General features: G+C 44.1%; 1 protein-coding gene across 8 annotated transcripts in view; it reads left to right on the forward strand.

Annotated features, from left to right (window-relative positions):
- The window catches only part of LOC134348376 (disintegrin and metalloproteinase domain-containing protein 23-like), a 169278-nt gene that overhangs the window by 58854 nt on the left and 92780 nt on the right, over nucleotides 1-17644 (forward strand). For all 8 annotated transcript variants that reach the window (XM_063051641.1, XM_063051635.1, XM_063051638.1 and 5 more), the window contains exons 4-6: nucleotides 5366-5429; nucleotides 13119-13201; nucleotides 16917-16980. In XM_063051641.1, coding sequence (XP_062907711.1) covers nucleotides 5366-5429; nucleotides 13119-13201; nucleotides 16917-16980 — 211 coding nt within the window. The remainder of the gene's footprint in view (nucleotides 1-5365; nucleotides 5430-13118; nucleotides 13202-16916; nucleotides 16981-17644) is intronic.

Raw genomic sequence — 17644 nt, forward strand, 5'->3', positions numbered from 1 at the left:
AGGTTTGCGGATGATATGAAGATAGTTGGAGGGGCAGGTAGTGTTGAGGAAGTAGGACATCTACAAAAGGATTTAAACTGATTGGGAGAATGGGCAAAGAAGTGGTAGATGGAATATAGTGCAGGGAAATGTATGCCCATGTACTTTGGTAGAAAGAATAAAATTCAGAAATCAGAAGTGCGGAGAGATTTTGGAGTCCTTGTGTAGGATTTTCTAAAGATTAGAATAGAAACATAGAAAACATACAGCACAATACAGGACCTTCGGCCCACAAAGCTGTGCCGAACATGTCCCTACCTTAGAACTGCCTAGGCTTTACCCATAGCCCTCTATTTTTCTGAGCTCTATGTAGCCATCCAGGAGTCTCTTAAAAGACCCTATTGTTTCCGCCTCCACCACCGTTGCCGGCAGCCCATTCCACGCACTCACCACCCTCTGTGTAAAAAAAAACTTACCCCTGACATCTCCTTTGTACCTACTTCCAAGCACCTTAAAACTATGCCCTTTCGTGCTAGCCATTTCAGCCCTGGGGAAAATCCTCTGACTATCCACACGATCACTGCCTCTGATTATCTTGTACACCTCTATCAAGTCACCTCTCATCTTCCGTCACTCCAAGGAGAGAAGGCCGAGTTCACTCAACCTATTCTCTTAAGGCATGCTCACCAATCCAGGCAACATTCTTGTAAATCTCCTCTGCACCCTTTCCATGGTTTCCACATCCCTCCTATAGTGAGGCGACCAGAATTGAGCACAGTACTCCAAGTGGGGTCTGACCAGGGTCCTATATAGCTGCAACATTACCTCTCGGCTCTTAAACTCAATTCCACGGTTGATGGAGGCCAATGCACCATATGCTTTCTTAACAACAGAGTCAACCTGCACAGCAGCTTTGAGTGTCCTATGGACTTGGACCCCAAGATCCCTCTGATCCTCCACACTGCCAAGAGTCTTACCATTAATACTATATTCTGCCATCATATTTGACCTATCAAAATGAACCACCTCACACTTATCTGGGTTGAACTCCATCTGCCACTTCTCAGCCCAGTTTTGCATCCTATCAATGTCCCGTTGTAACCTCTGACAGCCCTTCACACTATCCATATCACCCCCAACCTTTGAGTCATCAGCAAATTTACTAACCCATCCCTCCACTTCCTCATCCAGGTCATTTATAAAAATCACAAAGAGTAGGGATCCCAGAATAGATCCCTGAGGCACACCGCTGGTCACCGGCCTCCATGCAGAATATGACCCGTCAACAACGACTCTTTGCCTTCTGTGGGCAAGTCAGTTCTGGATCCACAAAGCAATGTCCCCTTGGATCCCATGCCTCCTTACTTTCTCAATAAGCCTGGCATGGGGTACCTTATCAAATGGCTTTTCCTAAAATCCATATACACTACATGATTTGATGGAGACAGACGTGAAAGCACAGAGGAACATCTGGAGAAATTTCTGAAACGCTGGTTTGCTGCTGCTGTTACTGGGCGATCGAGAATCTTCTGGAGGGAAGGCTCCAGAATCCCCGGCTTTGCCTACTGCTGGCGACCGAGGCTGAGATTGAATCGTTCGGATAGAGATGGTGCTCGGTGTCGGAGGGCTGATCAGAGCTCGAAGTTTTCGGACGACTCAGAGTCAGACTGTGGTCGGGCATGGCAGGGAAAGTTTTCTTCCTTCTCCCGTCTGCGTGAGATGTGGGACATTCGAGAGACTTTGAACTTTTTTACTGTGCCATGGCCTGTTCTTCATCAAGTTATGGTATTGTTGCACTGTTGTAACTATATGTTATAATTATGTGGTATTTGTTAGTTTTTCAGTCTTGGTCTGTCCTGTGTTTTTGTGATATCACACCGGAGGAATATTGTATCATTTCTTAATGCATGCATTACTAAATGACAATAAAAGAGGACTGCGTGTCCTCATAATCTAATCTAATCTAAATCTACAGCTGTATCTTCATTAATGTGATTCATCACATCCTCAAAAAATTCAATCAGGCTCGTAAGGCATGACCTGCTTTTGACAAAGCAGGTTAAGTTGACGGTAGGAAAGCAAATGCAATGTTAACATTCATTTTGAGAAGGCTAGAATATAAAAGCAAGGATGTAATTCTGAGGCTTTATAAGCCATTGGTCAGACCACATTTGGAGCATGGCGAACAGTTTTGGGCCCCTATCTAAGAAAGTATGTGCTGGCATTGTTAGGGTCAAGAGGAGGTTCACAAAAATGATTCTGGGAATGATAGGGTTCATGTATATGGAGCATTTAGTGGCACTGGGCCTGTACTAGTTTAGAAGAATGAGGGGGATCTCTTTGAAACCTATAGAATATTGCAAGGCCTAGAGAGAGTGGATGTGGAGAGGATGTTTCCTATAGTGGGGGGAATCTATGACCATAGGGCACAGGCTCAATATACAAGGACATCCCTTTGGAACAGAGATGAGAAGGAATTTCTTTAACCAGAGTGTGGTGAATCTGTGGAATTCATTGCCTCAAATGGCTGTGCAGGCCAAGTCATTGGGTATATTTAAAGTGGAGGTTGATAGGTTCTTGATTAGTAAGGGTGTCAATGATTATGGGAGAAGGCAGGAGAACGGGGTTGGGAGAGGTGGAATGGCGGTGCAGACTCAATGGGCTGCATGGTCTAATTTGGTTCCTATCTTTGGAATGTGGTTGGAAACCCAGAGGAAATCTACAGGTTCACAGGGCGAACGTGGGAACACCACACAGCTCTGGAGGACAGGCTCTACTCACTGGAGCATTGTGCAACGATAGGGAATGATGAGATATCGCATCTGTTCTTCTGCACTAAGGAGGGGCGATCTTTTATTTCAGCCTGGAGAGAAGGTTGTTTGTGGAATGTTGCTGTATGTTATCCTGTTCACATTATTGGTCACTTAGAGTGCACTAATGCTATTACAGTTCTCTTTTGCAAAGTACCTGGCCAAATCTAATCAAGTCTTGCATAATCATGATGTGTTTCAACAAAATTGGCATGGAAGTAGATATACAACGTATGGTATCAAGATAAAGCAAAGGAGGTGGGCAGTGATGGAAGGACAGATTGCTGAAATAAGCCTGTTGTGATTGCAACCAGATGTGAAACTGCAAATACAACCAAAAAATACAAATAAGTAATACTGAGAACTTGAGTTGTAGAATCTTTGAAAGAAAATTTTCAGGAATTGTATGAACTATTTTTTTAGCCATCATTTAGTCTCGTGAGACCATGGATTTGCTCCTTGGAAGGTTTCCAGGGCGCAGGCCTTGGCAAGGTTGTATGGAAGACCGGCAGTTGCCCATGCTGCAAGTCTTCCCTCTCTGCACCACCAATGCTGTCCAAGGGAAGGGCACTAGGGCCGATACAGCTTGGAAACAGTGTCGTCACAGAGCAATGTGTGGTTAAGTACCTTGCTCAAGGACACAACACGCTGCCTCAGCTGAGGTTCGAACTAGCGACCTTCAGGTCACTAGACCGACGCCTTAACCACTTGGCCACACGCCAACACTGTATGAACTATATGGCACTGGATTTACATCACTTAAGGGTGGTGGGGTGAGAGGGTTTCTTTTGTATGAAAGAAATAAGATAATTCTTGGTATCTGGTATCTTGGTATCAAATGATTGGTATCAGGAATGCACTGCTGAAGGTGGTGGAGGCAGTTACTCTCACAACATGGACAAGTACTTGACTCACCAAGGCATAGATGACCAATTATGGGGAAATGGTTGAACTAGATATGGTGGATCTCTGATAAGAATATAAGCCTTTGTTTTAAAAAAATGATCAAGTTTGGACTGAAGCATTGTATTTGACTGTGGGCATCAGGTGCGATCGAAGATGGTAGAAGAGATTTACTGGAAATGAGCCTATGATTAGGGACTTCACTTACAGAGGGAGACCAGGAGCATCGATTTAAGGTGGCAGGTATAAAGATTAGAGAGAGTTGATGGAACATATTTCTCCCACTGAATTATGCATACCTGGAAATTGAAAGAGGGTTTGTGAGCTGAAGGACTCTTTATGTTTAGTTTCGCTAAACCACACAAGGTCATGGTCCCGGAGATGAGAAGTAGGACTGATGTAGGAGGAGAGGGACATAATGCCCTCACTTGTCTTGAGTTGTTGTGAAGTTTAAGGGATGACAAATATCAAGAATGGCTTCAAGAGGATCGATTGCATGGCATAATGTTTTCCACTACGACAAGTTATTTGAGGCTTCATTGCCTATAATTGTGTTGGAAGCATATAGAGTACAGTAGTAATTTTTCAGAGAATTGATTATATTATGGGGTGGAGCGAGAACGATAATGGGACTTTTCAAAATCTCTACCAGTAAAAAGACACAACTGTGTTACACCAACACAAATATTGTGCGTCATTTTTTCCTGATGCATGATTTTAGTTTTTAGTCTCCCCCCACAGACGCTGCTCAACTTGCTGTTCATTCAGCAGGTAGCTCGTGTTCCACTTTCCAGCATCAACAGTCTCTTGTGTCTGCTTCACTCTTTCTCCATGCAGTTGTTACGACAAGTTAAGGTAAAGAAGAGAATGTTGGAAACACCTCAAGGTTCAAAAGTAAATTTATTATCAAACTATATATTTGTCATTAAATACTACCCTGAGAGTCATTTTCTTGCAGACATTTGTAGTAAAACAAAGAAATACAACAGAATCAATGAAAAACTACGCACAAAGATTGTCGAGCAATCAATGTGGAAAAGAAGTCAAACTGTGCAAAAATAAACAAAAAAACAAATCATAATATTATAAATGTAAAATACATTGAGAACATGAGTTGTATAATCTTTGAAAGTGAGTCCACATAGGTTATGTTGAGTGATCAGTTCCGTGTTGTAGTAAGTGAGGTTGTCCACGCTCGTTCAGGAGCCTGATGGTTGAAGTGTAACAACTTCCTGAACTTGGTGGTATGGGACCTAAGGCTCCTGCATCACCTCCTGATGGCAGCAGTGAGAAGAGAACATGGCCTGGGTGGTGGCTGTCTTTGATGATGGGTGCTGCTTTCTTGTGGCAGTGCTATTTGGAAGTGTGCTCAGTGGTGGGGAGAGCTTTTCCTGTGATAAAGTTGGCTGTATCCACCACTTCTTATAGGCTTAGCAGAACAGATGAAGGCTCTTTGACCTGAAATGTGTTTTTTTACTCTCTACAGAAGCCAATAGTTATTTCCAGTCTCTGTGGTGTCCCCCCCCCCACTAAATTTCAGATGTTTCTTTAGCAGTGAATAACCTTTGATATCCAGTGTAATGAGTGGCCTTGTATAAGTCATTGCAGTTCGATCAGCAGAGGCTGTGACCATTTCCCTCATAACTACTTTATGTTCTTCTCTTTCCCTACAGTAATCTCCTGTCCTCTGATTACAAGGAAATACATTATGAAAAGCAAAAGGTTTTTCTTTCAAAGGTAAGCCATGATTTAATTACTCTAAGGTAGGCAGGTGTTGGCGCGTGGCCAAGTGTTTCGGGCGTTCATCTAGTGATTTGAAGGTCGCTAGTTCGAGCCTTGGCTGAGGCAGTGTGTGTGTACTTGAGCAAGGCACTTAACCACACATTGCTCTGCGACGACACTGGTGCCAAGCTGTATGGGTCCTAATGCCCTTCCCTTGGACAACATCAGTGGTGTGGAGAGGGGAGACTTGCAGCAACTGCCGGTCTTCCATACAACCTTGCCCAGGCCTGCGCCCTGGAAATCTTCCAAGGTGCAAATCCATGGTCTCATGAGACTAACGGATGCCTATAAAGGTGGGCAGGGTGCAGGGAGAAGCGAGTCTGAAAGTCTGAATGAATGGAACTGGGACATGATGGCTGGATAAGTTGGGCTGGAAGCTAACAACTGTGCCAATGCACTCCTTGGTAACCGAGGAACAAGAGTACCCCATTCAGCTTCCTCACTTTGTTGTGTCATTCACGGTGGTACAGTATCTTAGTGGGTAGAGCCCTCTGCCTCACGGTGACAGAGAGCCAGGTTCGCTGCTAACCCTTGCTGCTGTTTCCCTGTTCCCCCTTGGATGCTCTGGATTCCTTCCATATCCCAAAGATGTGAGCGTTGATCGGTTAATTGGCCATTTCAGATGGGTGGTAGAATTCGAAGGAAGCTCATGGGAATATGGGGAGGATAAAATGGGATTAGAGGATATGGGTAGCCAACGGTTGGCGCAGACTTAGTGGGCTGAAGGGCTAGTTTCCGTCACAACTGTGATTGGTCTGAATCTCACGTCCATAATGGTTTAGTTCTTACTTCCCAGTCCTATTAAGTCCTCTTACCACTACTGTACCCCCACCGCCCCCAGTTTTCACTCCCACTTTCAAAGGGTTGGCAGGGACAATTGCAGGTTTCCATTCTTCATTGTGTGAAGAAAGACTGCACTGTGATTTCCCAATGAGTTGGGGCAGTGTCTGAGTTCGTTCTTCATCAGGGTCAGTGGGTGAATGGGATATGGGGATGGGGTTGGGCACTTATGACTTATTTCATCCTGTCAGGAGGGAATATTGTAATAAGTTGCGGGGGGGGGGGTGTTATGACTACGATCAAATTCACTGGAGGTGTGGAACTGAAAGTCTTTATTCAACACGACAAGCAGACATTCTCATGGAGACCTTCTATGTAGAGTTTCCTCCACCCTACAAACGCAAGGTACATCACATTCTTATACATGGAGATCAAAGGTAACAGCAGGTGTGCTAATTATAACCACTGGTACAGTTTCAGTTGTTACAACGTCATTGTTTACTTCAATACTTTGGGTTGACAATTAGTTCCTTTGAGGTACAGTATTTGCAACGGAAGCACATTGTAGTTGATAAGATACCTTTGCTGGGAGAAACTCATTATTAACACAGATATTTTTAAAAATTTTTCACGACAGAGCCAAACATCCAAGTATTGATAGAGCTAAGTGATAGTACCTGCCTGGTCTGCAAACTTCTTGACCTTGTTTACAATGATGTAGATTGCTTAAATCCATTACTCAAACCCTGGATTGAAGCAGGCCATTAACACAACCCCATTGTCTTAACAGTTAGCTGATGCATATGCAAACATCACTTGATCACCATTTTGTCAACCATATCTCTTGGTCTGTGGGCCAGCCTGTGCTCCACAGACAGTGCAGAAGTGTGCTTAACTTCACTTTACTACCTGCAGTTTACAATCCACATTAATAACTGAAGGCTTGTTACTGCTTGAATATCTGCAATATTCAAATAACTCCAGGATACTCCTTGATGAGGGGAGTTGAGATGGGGGAGAATAGCTGATGGGGAAATGCGTCGGGGGTATGACACTGGTCTGTGAGCCAAAATAGAGTCGATGGACAGAAATGGTAGCCACTTGAATCAGACAGATATTGCGGGTCCAAAATTCCAGGTAAGGCAGGCCAGAGGGAGTCATCAGAGAAGGGAGGACAGAGGTTATGTGGGAGGAGAAATTGAGGAGAGTGTTCAGAGGTGTGGGTGGTGGGGCTTGAGGTTAGTGTTGTCTGCAGTACCTCTGTCTCAGTAGCTGAGAGACATTCAGATCCCCTGTTTAATAATCATTCATATTAGTCAGTATAGTTTCTGTACCTTGATGCAGTATATTTTGACCACTAATACAGAAGTTCAGGCAAAGGATTAAGCTAAAACGTGAAGTACTACGCAAATTTACAGCAGCGGCAATTGGTGGTGGAAGCTTATGATGCAAAGGTTTTGGCAGCAGTAACTGCACTGCTTGGTATTAAAGCATCACCGCCTACCATTTTTATTTATTTTATGAATCATTTTATAAAACTTCACTCTTATAAACCTACAACTACGGTCTCCCAGTGTGCCTAGCTTGCTTTGGCGTGGTCTTGCAAGGGAGCAGTAGTGAAATTGTCCTAGAAGCTGCAAAGGGCAGAGCCTGCATTGGCTCACCCTGCAGTGTGGAGTGAACTTGGCTGCTTCTCCATCAGTCTGTTGTCAGTCACTTCACCCTCTGAGGGAGACCTCCCTCCATGCTGGCAAAGTAACGTAGCTGCTGGAAACCTGGAATGAAATTTTAAGATGTTGGGAATACTCAGATAGCGATCATGGAGAGAGTGGTAGAGTTAACCGTAAACATCGGTCCTTTCTCGTCTGCCTGATCAGTCGAGCAGTTTGTGTTTATTTCAAGTGTTTTCGTTTTAGTTTCCAGTATTAGTCAGAGTTACACAGCATGGAAACTGGCCCTTCAGCCCATTGGGGCTGTGCTAATTATAACCACTGGTCGTATCCTAACTTATTTTTATTCTCTCCGCATTTCCGTCAATTGCTCCCAAAGAGAAACCCACACAGAGTGGCCAGTTGACCTACTAACCTGTACTTTGGGGTGTGGGAGGAAACTCTTCAGTCACAGGGGAGAACATGCAGACTCCACAACGGTGGAAGTCAGTATTGAACTCAGTTCTCAGAATTGTGAGGCAGTGCCCCTGTTACTGTGCCACTCCATTTAGCGTGGAATGGAATGGAAGCCTACAGGTGTGGAAGCGAGGAAGCCTCTGGTTTGTTGGCCAAGGCTTGCATCCATTTCAGTGAAATGAAATCTCAGAGGTTTTCCCAGCTACACTCCCAGATCTTCAGAAAATAATTCACATTGGTCCATAATTAGTCATAGTGGCAGGTTCCATCTCTCTCTGGTATGGAGGAACAACTGCACAGGATTGGAAAAAGCTGCAGAGGGTTGAAAACTCAGCCAACTCCATCATGGGCACCAGCCTCCACACCATTGAGGACATTTTCAAAAGGCAATGCCTCAAAAAGATGGCTTAGGACCAATGCCACCCAGAACTTGCCCTTTTCTCATTATTACCATCAGCGAGGAGGTACTGGAGCCTGAAGGCACACACTGATCGTTGCAAGTTCAGCTTCTTCCCCTCAGCCAACAGATTCCTGAGTGGATAATGAACCAGCCGATGAGCACTACCTCACTATTTTTGCTCTCTTTTTGCAAGATATAAAATATTATTGCTGCCCAGAAAACAACAACTTTCACAGCATATACCAGTGGTATTAAACTGATTCTCCACCATCAGCTTTCTGAGAAGACAATGAACCCTCAAACACTTATTTTTTGCTCTTTTTGCTCTTCTTATTTATGTTTTTTCTATACGTAGTCGCTGTAATTTTTAGTATATTTTATGCATTGCACTGAACTGCTGCTGTGAAACAACAAATTTCACGACACGTGTCAGTGATAGTAAACCTGATTTTGATTCTATGAAGTGTTCCAGGAGTGGGAGCAACGCTCACAACACGCTGGAGGAACTCAGCAGGTCGGGCAGCATCCGTGGAAACGATGAGTCAACGTTTCGGGCCGGAACCCTTCGTCAGGCCTGAAGAGGGAAGGGGCAGAGGCCCTATAAAGAAGGTGGGGGGAGGGTGGGAAGGAGAAGGCTGGTAGGTTCCAGGTGAAAAACCAGTAAGGGGAAAGATAAAGGGGTGGGGGAGGGAAGCAGGGAGGTGATAGGCAGGAAAGGTGAAGAAGGAATAGGGGAAAACACAATGGGTAGTAGAAGGAGGCGAAACCAAGAGGGAGGTGGTAGGCAGCTGGGGGAGGGGGCAGAGTGACATAGGGATAGGGGATATACCGTCTAGGTAGTCTCCAGCCCCTTGGTATGAACATTGAATTCTCCAACTTCCGGTAATTCTCTCCCCCTCCCTTCCCCTATCCCAGTTTCACTCTGCCCCCTCCCCCAGCTGCCTATCACCTCCCTCGTAGTTCCGCCTCCTTCTACTATCCATTGTGTTTTCCCCTATTCTTTCTTCACCTTTCCTGCCTATCACCTCCCTGCTTCCCCTCCCCCACCCTATTATCTTTCCCCTTACTGGTTTTTCACCTGGAACCTACCAGCCTTCTCCTTCCCACTGTCCCCCCCACCTTCTTTATAGGGCCTCTGCCCCTTCCCTCTACAGTCCTGACGAAGGGTTCTGGCCCGAAACGTTGACTCATCGTTTCCACGGATGCTGCCTGGCCTGCTGAGTTCCTCCAGCGTGTTGCGAGTGTTGCTTTGACCCCAGCATCTGCAGAGTATTTTGTGGTCCAGGAGTGGGACAGAAAACAGGTGGGAAAACGTCCTTTGGACTCAGCTTGGGTTAATGGAGCGGATGTGCAAGAGGAATAGAGTGGTTCTCCAGGGTCCCAAGGCTGCAAGAGGTTGTAGGCACTGGCACACAGCGATGACTTTAAGTTGACGGGTTCCCGAGTGATGCATGGCTGTCTGAGCAGTGCAGCGAACTGGTGCTTAGGGTCTGGGGTGGGGTGAACAAAGATTGATTGAAGCCGGTATTACGGAGGTGGAATCGAGGCAGGAAACTGGCGGAATAGCCAGGCTTGGGCATTGTCAGAGTGCTGAAACTGCGGAGCTAAAGTGACCCCTGCAGACTCAAGCTGCCAGGCTGTGGCACATTGTGGGGGTGTCTCTTGGGGAGAGATGGTGCTGAGTATGCATGTTATAAGAGAATCTGCAAAACAGAAGGAAATTCTGCTTGCACTGGCAACTTGCAGGTTGCTGATATGAGCGATACGAAGGCACGGCACAAACTGTAGCCGTAAGCAGTGAGTTAGTGTGCAGAGGGAGGGGAAATTATCTAAACAATCCTACCTTGGGACGTCAGTACACACCTGGGCTTGCGTCGTCAAGGTGATCGGCTCAGCCGCAGACCTGCTGTCTGCACAGTGCTGCCATCATCTCTTTAACTCTTTCCTGCTGGTGAGGATGCCATCAATGGGCTGCAATCCCAGTTTTCTCCCACGTTCCAAAGGTGTGCGGTTGGTGGGGTGATGGGCCACTGCATCTTGCTCCTGGTGTGTGTGGGTGACAGGAGACTGAGAGGAGATTTGATGGGCTTGTGAAAGAGACTAGGGAAATAAGCAGGGGAAGAGATCGCTCTAAGAGCCGGCAAGAATTCCATGGACTGAATAGCTTCCTTCATTTTAAGAAAATATGAGAATGTGGCAGGCAGTGAATTGTGGACGTTTATAGGAAAGGTGGCAGTGCTGTTTGCCCTTGGATTTTTACAGTCCTCCACCGAACTCTCAGCCCAGTCTCTCCCACTTCAACATAGGATACAGAAGTGTACAGCACAGATTTAGGCCCTTCAACCCACAAGTCTGTACTGACCATGGTGCCAGTTCGAACTAATCTTTGCACATGGTCTGCCTTCTTTGATTCCCTGCCTGTTCATGTGTCTGTCTAAATGCCTCTTCAACGTTACTGCTAGTAGCTGCTTATCTGTTTCCACCACTTTCCGTTAGTGTGCATTCCAGGCACCTGCCACTGCAGTCAACAAAATTCATTGCTTTATGAATCTTTAAACATCGCGCCGTTTCTCCCCCCCACCACCCCCCAAACTCCTCTCCTTAAAAAGACATGCTTTGGTATTTGGTAACTCCACCTGGGAAAAAGAATCTGTCTATCTACCCTGTCTGTGCCTCTAACGTAATTTATATACTGTGGTTCTTTCAGGTTTCCCTTGAGCCCCCAGTGCTCAGGAGCAGACAATCCAAATCAGTCTAACTTCCGCCTGTGGTTTCATCCAGACAACAATCTGGTGAACTACTTCTGCTCCTTCAAAGCCTCCACATCCTTCCTGTAATGCAGCCACCACATAATACTCCAAATGTGGCCTAACTAGAAGTTTGTAGCGCTGCCACATGACTAACCAAATTTCAACATGCCGGCCAACAAAGAAACCTTCTGTTCCACCCTATTGCACCTATATTGTCACTCACAGGGTGATGTGGACTTGCATCCCAGGATCTCTCTGTATATCACTGCTAAGAGTCCTGCAGTTTATCTTATTTATCTGTTCTAGAGTAACAGCATGAAAACGGGCCCTTTGGCCTGATTTGGCCTTAACTACCAAGGTGCCTTCTTGAAGTAGTCCCATTTGCCTGCATTTGGACCATTTCCCTCTAAACCTTGGCGAGGCAAGGAAGATTCAAAGAAGTAGAATTGGTTTAGCCTGCCTGTTGAAGGTTCATGTCTAACAATTCACTGCTTTTTGCAAAGGACACTGCTAACAGAAGTTAATTGTCCAATCACTTCAGCTCACTCAGGCTGTTGCTAGGGGAGTGCAGTGCTGTTAGAGATACGTACTGTCCTTTGGATGAGATAATAATATGGACTCTGGAGGTGTGATTCTGATGCATGAAACACTATATATATCCTTTTTCTGGCAATGACATCCTCACGTTGGCGTTTACTAGCCAGTGAACCTTATTGGATTGGCTATTCAGCTACTTGTGAGTATCATTTCTTTGGTGAATATCCAAATCACTGCAAGCTAAAAATGTGTCCCAGGGCTGATGGAATTAACATAGTTCTTGCCCTAGCAGTTTTCAGCAGTGGTATACATTTTGAATAAAGATCATGCTTTCTAAACCTATAATTTGATGTGGCAAGAACAAGACTGTAAGGGCAAATTGTTAAGGTGTTTGGAAATCTGATTCCAAAATAAAAGCGAGTAATGTTGGAGATAAAATGATGAATTAATAGCAGTTTATTTGATTTTTTTAATTTTGTTTAGAGATACTGCACCATAATGTAGTATTTTAAATGCTGTTAACAGAGCGGAGACACGAGAGACTGTAGATATTGGAATCTGGAGCAATAAACAAGGAGCATGTGTGGAGGGAACTGGACAGCCAATATATCAGGTTGAGACCCTTCTCCTGGATTTAAATGCATTTATTCACTTAGCTTCCGAACAGCAGAGTACTTCATTATTTTAAAACCACTACCTAATGTTACATAAGAGTAGGGAGTGAATTTAGATAGAATGAAAAAAAAAGAAAATTCTGGAAATGCTGAGCAAGTCGGGCAGCATTTACGGAAAGAGAAATGATGTTTCCAATACAAGACCCATCATTGGACTCTGTTAATTGTCTGTCCCTTTCTCTCCCCACAGATGCTGCCTGATCTGAGTATCAAGCATTTTTTGTTTTTACTCCAGATTTCCAATGCCTGTAGTTTTTTTTTTGCTTTTCAATTTCCTGGGAATAGCTCTTCCATTGGTAATGTGATGGCACCTGAGTGTGGTTTAACCTCTCTCTGTATCCTAACAGCATTCTTTCTGACTCGCTGTTTCCCCGCAGGGGGGTGAGCACTGTTACTATCACGGGGAGATACGGGGGAACGCAGGGTCCAAAGTCGCTCTGGCCACTTGCGATGGGCTACGGTAAGTAAGAGCGTGAGCTCTCTCTGATAATGCTGCATGTGGTGCTCGATGTATTCATGCTGGGTTGCATGGCGGGTTCAGAGGGCAAGGGTCGCTTGGTAGCACATGTTTCCTGCATATATTCCATGCTGGTCGGATCTACTGGAGACCCCCCACTCCTCAGGTAATACGTGGGAGGATGGATATGGAGGCTGTACCTGCTTTTGGATGTGATTAGAATGTTGCCTTTAAAGTGGCAAGTTTATCTGAAGGGATGGGGGCTTTGAGGAGAGAGAATCAGTGTGTGTAATGGAGTAATTGTAAAGTCTTAAGTTTAAGATGCTGCTTTTTGCACTGTGTATGATTCCTCGCTGTCCATCCACACCCTTTCCACCTTCTCTCAGATCATAGGAAGTGTAAATCCAAAGGGAAGCCTCAAAGACTCCTAGCCAAGCCTCTGCAGTGGTCAAGCATTAATCTGGTTATGGAGGCTGCCTGTTGTGTAAGCACAACTTCCTGCCTTAGCCCCAGCACCAACGGAACCAGTTTTTGCCTTGGGGTGGGTGGTGAAGTTATATGGGGCAAGGGATAGGCCATCACACATTTTGGCACCCAGGGGTGAGACAGATGTAATAATTATGGGTGGTACAATTCCTGATGGTCTTGTTGGCATTCTCCATTGGAAGCGTGGCAGTGAGTCGTGTTGCTGTTGACCATCACAGATGGATAACTGGCTTATGAGATGCCTAGAATGTTTTTTTTTCCTTGAGGATTACAGAAATTGGGGAATTGAACCCCAGCATGGTTCTGTCTCTGAAGAATAAACTGGAAAATTGACCCTTCACTACCTTATATGCCTGCATCTACATCAGCAAGGACAGTGCTGTCACCCTCTGGCCCTTGGTCAAGTGCTGGGGAAAATGATTTCTAATTTAACACTAGCCTTAAACCTTGCCAATTTCCTGTTTCAGACCAGAGTACTCTGTGCACTGCCCCCCTCCCACCTCCCAACTCAATCTGCTCTCTCTGCAAACCTTCCATTCTCCCCCCCCACCCCACCTTGTGCCTCATAACCCTCTGATCCAATCATCTGGGATGATTTTGTGTTCTTATATTCGGTTGTTGACCTGGAGAGACAAAATTTCTCTCTCCATAGCTGCTATTTGACCAGTTGAGTATCCCCAGCATTTTCAGATTGATGTGTGTTCTGTGCTTTAATCCTGACAAACCTGGCTTCTTCAGCCCAGGTTTTAGTCTTATTATTATTATTAATAATAATAATAATAAACATGAACTTTGGTCTGGATAAATGCAGAGCATTAAACATAAAGACAGGTGCAATAGAGCTAATAGAATACAAAACATTGCAGCAGGATACAATACAACCAATGGATGAATAGGAAATATCTAAGTATCTGGGATATCAACAAGAAAAGAAAATAGATGATAGTACGAGAAAGGAAAAACCTTCGTCAGAATTTATTTCAAGGCTTAAGAAAAACTGCCAAACAGAGCTCAGTAGTAAAGACATAACAAAGGCAATAAAAACTTTCGCTATACCCATATTAACATATTCTTTTGGCATAATATCTTGGTCCAAAACTGATCTGGAAAATTTACAAAGGAAAAAAAGAACTGAAATGACAAATTTCAGAAAACATTATGTACATGCATTTAGATTAACGCTACCTATGACAGAAGGGGGAAAAGGAATAACAGACATTAAAAATCAGCACAACAATCAGATAAAACTTCAAAGGATATACTTTCATCAATGAAAACAGGAAGTATACACCTCTAAACTTAGAGCACAACCCAGTAAAATGAAGACATTTATCACTATTGAAGAGAAAGTTAACTAATGGAAGAACATGACCCTCCATGGAAGATATGCCTACTGTCTGAGCAGTCTAGATGTCAACAAGAAGTTGTGAAACACCTGGCTCAGAATTGGAGACCTCTTCCCAGAAGCAGAAGGGTTCCTTGTGGCAGTACAGGACGAGGTGGTTAACACAAAAAAAAATCGAAAATACATAATAAAAGACCAAGAAATTCAAGATGGTAAATGGAGAAAATGCCAAGAGAAAACAGAAACAATCCAACACATTACAGGATCCTGTAGCAGTTTAACTCAATCTGATTACTTACACAGGAACAATCAAGTGGCAAACATCATTCATCAAAATCTTGCTTTAAAATACAAGCTCATAAATGAATTCACACCTTAATATAAATACAAGCCTGATCCAGTTTTAGAATCAGAATCCTGCAAATTATATTATGACCAATCAGTTGTTATGGATAAGACAATCCGTAGTAACTGTCCAGATATAATAATACAGGAAAAACAAGCAAGAACAACTTATTTATTAGATATAGCTTTTCCAAACACACATAATTTACAGAAATCAGTAAGTTAAAAGTACTGGAGATATGCTGAATTAAAAGAAGAATTTGAAAGACCTTGGAATTTGAAAACATTGTCCCAACAGTACAACTGGTGTCGTCCCAAAGTCACTACACAATAGCATTAAACAATTAGAGCCACACAGCAATATGTATGTAAATCTTCAGAAAGCCACAATACTAAACACCACTAGAATGGTCCGAAAGTTCCTAGCAATTGAGAAGTGAGCCCATACCTCAGCTGAGAAAAAATAAAAAATAACTATATTTATATAGCACCTTTCATACATTAAGATCAATATTATTTATACAGATTATAAAGATAAATCAATGTAGTCATAATAATATGAAACAAAATTAAAATTCATAAGACAAACATAATTGAATATACCAAATTTTATAAATATAATCAACATCAACAGGCATTAAGTCATCCTAAAAATAGGTCAATTTAAAAAGAGTAATCTTTTAGAAGTGTTGTGAAATGTCCCACAGTACTAGCCTGGTGTATCTCAGTCAGTAGAGTATTCCAGAGTGCAAAAGGCCACATCATAAGTTCTTATTTGCTTGCCTCAAGGAACGCTAAGCAAACTAGTATTCGCGGATCTAAGATTATGATGAGGAACGTAAGGGGATAGACACGACAAAATGTACGGAAGAGCTAGGTTATTCAGAGCCTTATATACAATTAAGAGCATTTTACAATTGATTCTAAAGGCAGCCAGTATTAATGTTGCCAAAACTGGTGATATGTGCTCAGATTTTCATTTTTGGTTAAGGTTCTTACTGCTGCATTTTGAACATTATTGTTGTGGTTTTGCGATTGGCAATTCCAAGTTTTGAAAACCCAGGTGGCAGTTTACTTGGCAGCCAGTTTGACACACTGGCTAAAATTGGTTTGCTGCAGGCTATTGTTGGCAGATGGCAAAGACGGGGGCGGGGGGAGGGGGGGTCATCATTAGGACCTTGAGAGATGCAAATGATTGGAATCAATTCCCAAAATGAAACAAATTCTGATTTTAATTGTTGGGAGGAAGAACCTTATTGCTGAATCAAGGCAGAAGGTGGAGGTTGGGATCATCCAGTTCTAATAATGCGATCTCTTGCTCTGTTTCTCTCTCCCTGCTGCCCCCTCACCCTGTTCCCCTCTTACCTGCTCCCATGCCCTGTTAACCTCGCTCCCTCTCCATCACTCTTTCTGTCTCTCCTGTTCCCTCTCCCTCTTCCACTCCCTCACTCTGTTTCCCCCTCCCTGCCTCTCCCCTCACTCTGTGCCCTCCCTCCCTGCCTCTCCCTCCACTCTGTTAAACCCCTCCCTGCCTTTGTACAGTGGCATATTTGAAGATGGCAAATACTTGTATATCATTGAGCCATTGACACAGACGCATACCCAGGTGAGTACCAAGCTCCTTGCATTCATGCTCTTGAATAACAGCTGCACTTTTTCCAGTGGGGTGGACTTCACAGGATGTCAACAGATCATTTCTTCTGTGGGCACGGGGCACTATTGAGACAGACATTTTTATTGCCGGATGCTAGAAGGTGATGGGGTTGTGGAGTTTTTTGAGCTGTTGTTGTCTGCTGGATAAGGGTGTTCTCACAGTGCTGCTTGTCAGTCCTTCACAGTAACCTTGATGGACCTGAGTCTCCACAAAAGTGTAGACCAAGTACAAAGGGGCTTGTGTAATAATGGAGTCAGAGCAGGCCAGGCCACACCGGATTGTTGTTTACTTCATAGCATGGATCCGGGGCCTTCTGCCCATGGAGCCGAGTCAATCATCAGCCACTCATTTAGCACCAATCCTGCACCAACCCTTACATTCACCTCACTTTATTCTCCCCAAATTCCCCTCAACTTCCCCTAGATCCTGTCACTCTAGGCGGAAGATACTATTAATCAGCTTATCTATCTATCTGTACGTCACTGGCCCAGTCCAGTGGTGTAGTTAGCAGAGCTGCTGCATCACAATGGGATCCACTCCTTGGGCGCTGTCAGTGTGGAAATCCTGCGTTCTCTCTTGTGTCCATGTGCGTTTCCTCTGCATGCTCTAGTTTGCT

The sequence above is a fragment of the Mobula hypostoma genome, chromosome 6 (genome assembly GCF_963921235.1).
Source record: "Mobula hypostoma chromosome 6, sMobHyp1.1, whole genome shotgun sequence".
Taxonomy (NCBI): Eukaryota; Metazoa; Chordata; class Chondrichthyes; order Myliobatiformes; family Myliobatidae; genus Mobula; species Mobula hypostoma.